The sequence below is a fragment of the Papio anubis genome, chromosome 16 (assembly GCF_008728515.1).
Source record: "Papio anubis isolate 15944 chromosome 16, Panubis1.0, whole genome shotgun sequence".
Taxonomy (NCBI): domain Eukaryota; kingdom Metazoa; phylum Chordata; class Mammalia; order Primates; family Cercopithecidae; genus Papio; species Papio anubis.
This window is the reverse complement of record NC_044991.1, coordinates 28,594,605-28,597,248: the sequence shown is the minus strand read 5'-3', so window position 1 is coordinate 28,597,248 and position 2,644 is coordinate 28,594,605. Positions and strand designations below refer to the sequence as shown.

Genomic DNA, 2,644 nt, shown 5'->3' with positions numbered 1-2,644 from the left:
ACCTCCTATGAGAGCAGTATAACATCCAACCGCTCCACAAATAAGAACTTCAAAGTTATATTCTTTCTTTTTCTTTCTTTTTTTTTCTTTTTTTTGAGAGGGAGTCTCGCTCTGTCGCCCAGGCTGGAGTGCAATGGCACGATCTCTGCTCACTGCAAACTCTGCCTCCTGGGTTCACACCATTCTCCTCCCTCAGCCTCCCTAGTAGCTGGGACTACAGGCGCCCACCAATACTCCCGGCTAATTTTTGTATTTTTAGTAGAGACGAGGTTTCACCGTATTAGCTATGATGGTCTCGATCTCCTGACCTCGTGATCCGCCTGCCTCAGCCTCCCAAAGTGCTGGGATTACAGGCGTGAGCCACCGCACCTGGCCTATATTCACTTTTTTAAACCTTATCCAGAAAGCCAATCCATCACCAGCTGTAGAGATTCTCTCCAAGCCTCCTTCAAAACTACCTGGTCTATTGACTTTCTATTCTACCTTCCTGAAACTTACTGATTAAGGGCTCTAATGAAATTTTCCCCTGACTGACACCTGGGCCCACCCCTCTCTGTGTCCTCAGAGTCTTTCTGCTCCCCTGGTGTCTCTGATGGTGAAATCTGACCCCTGGTCCCAGGGTTCCTCCCTCTTCCTGCCTGAAGGGCTGGGTCTCCTCTCAGTGAAGGGCCCATGACCTCACCCTATGTGGTCCTTCCTGGGAAAGGCAGAGACCTTGCCTCTGTTTCCTTCAAACAGAGCCCGTTTTCCCTGATACTCATCACCTCCAACAACACAAAGTGAATCTCAATGTCTTAAGCAGAGTGCTGGCTCTATTGGGTTTTTGCTCATCTGAACAAGTTTGAAAGTTTAAAAGTACAGTCTGCACTGGATGCTGAGCAGAGACCCCCTGGACAGCGGCTAGAATTGTGAGGCTTTCAGGACAGAAGAACAGGGAGCCTGGGCACCAGCACCTGCTCAGGGTCAACGTGACTTACGCATCCATCAGAGGGCGCTGTGGTTCAAGCCCTGCTCAAGCTCCCCAGCTCCTCAGCTGTTTTCCCCGGACCTGCAGGTGTTCTGTGCCCTCCACGGGGTGTAGCCCCTTCTCCTTGAATAGCCTCTTCATTTCTCAGCCAGAGCCAGTCTGAAGTCAAAGGAGGGGCTTGTGCAGGTTCCAGAAAAGGAGACATTTGCATGGAGACCTCCCACCTTGAACATTACAGTGAAAGATAAGAAGGGCTGGTGGCTCCTTCCTGGCTGTGGCTCAGAAAGCAGAGCCTGGGGCGTCTCCACCATGGCCTGGGCTCCACTCCTCCTCACCCTCCTCGCTCACTGCACAGGTGGCTGCCCGCAGGGAATTCAGGGAGGGCTCCTGGATGTCACCTGGGATGATGACCTCTGCCTTCTCCCTGGGAACCTGCCCTGATCTGACCTCACTGATCTCTGTGTTGCTCCTCCTTTCAGGGTCTTGGGCTGAGGTTGTGTTCACTCAGCCCCATTCTGTGTCGGGGTCTCCGGGGCAGACAGTCACCATCTCCTGCACCCGCAGCAGTGGCAGCATTGACAGTAAATATGTGCAGTGGTACCAGCAGCGCCCGGGCAGTGCCCCCACCACAGTGATTTACGAAGATAACAAAAGACCCTCTGGGGTCCCTGATCGGTTCTCTGGCTCCATCGACAGCTCCTCCAACTCTGCCTCCCTCACCATCTCTGGGCTAAAGTCTGAGGACGAGGCTGACTACTACTGTCAGTCTGCTGATGACAGGTACACTCCCACAGTACTCCAGACCCATGGGGAAGTGAGACAAGAACTCCCCAGAGCATCCCCACCCTGGGTCAGCCTCAGCACAAAGAGTGTGCCTGTGGCTGATCCTACAGTTTAAGCCTTTGAGGAAGTGAGAATCAGCCACAGGCCCCTGCAAAGGGTCAACGGACCTTGTTCCCACATTGTCTCTATTTGAAAAAGTGAGATAAATTTCACTTTGCATAAAATGTACAATTAAATGGTCTCATTGTGTTTACAGAAGTATGCATCTATCACCATCATCTAATTTTAAAACATTTTCATCACCCCCCCAAAAAACCCTCACAATTAGCAGCCGCTCTTCACCTTTTCTCCCCAGCACTGGTCACTGCTAAAGACTTTCTGTAAATAGCACGCAGTTAAAGACCTAAGAAACTCAGTGGTGCCAGGCAGGTAGGTTTTTTACGTGCCGAAACATGTGATGATAAATTCCTGAAGCCAAAGATAAAGACACAATTATGAAAGTGGACAGAAAGCTTTCGAAGATGCACAGAAAACCAACCCTTCAAACAATGAGAGGTATTTTATGAGTATACATCGAGACCAAAAGGCAGTGTTGTCTTCTTACAACGTCAAAAGAAAGAATGAAAGAACTGTTGAGTCCTAATGCTATATCCAGGTAAAGATTTTCTTTTTCTTAAAAAAGGTAAAAAAAATAAGACTGTGTCAGATGAAGAAAACCTGAAAAAAATTCATCAAAAAAAAAAAAATCAAAACAAATCAACTCTAAAGCAAAATTTTCAGGTGGAAGACAAATGATAATGGAGAGACACATTGAACCTGAAAAATGCAGGAAGAATAACCATAAATATAGTAGTAAAAGACCAAGTTTTTAGCTCTTCAGTTCTGGAAAATATG

The 2,644-nt window shown here is 48.2% G+C and overlaps 1 gene segment (V, D, J or C); it reads left to right on the top strand.

Moving 5' to 3' along the window:
- Window positions 1-1,187: 1,187 nt before the first annotated feature.
- Window positions 1,188-2,258, top strand: LOC116270760. The segment is given in 2 exon segments: window positions 1,188-1,322; window positions 1,447-2,258. Coding segments are annotated over 2 exon segments (465 nt in total).
- Window positions 2,259-2,644: the final 386 nt, after the last annotated feature.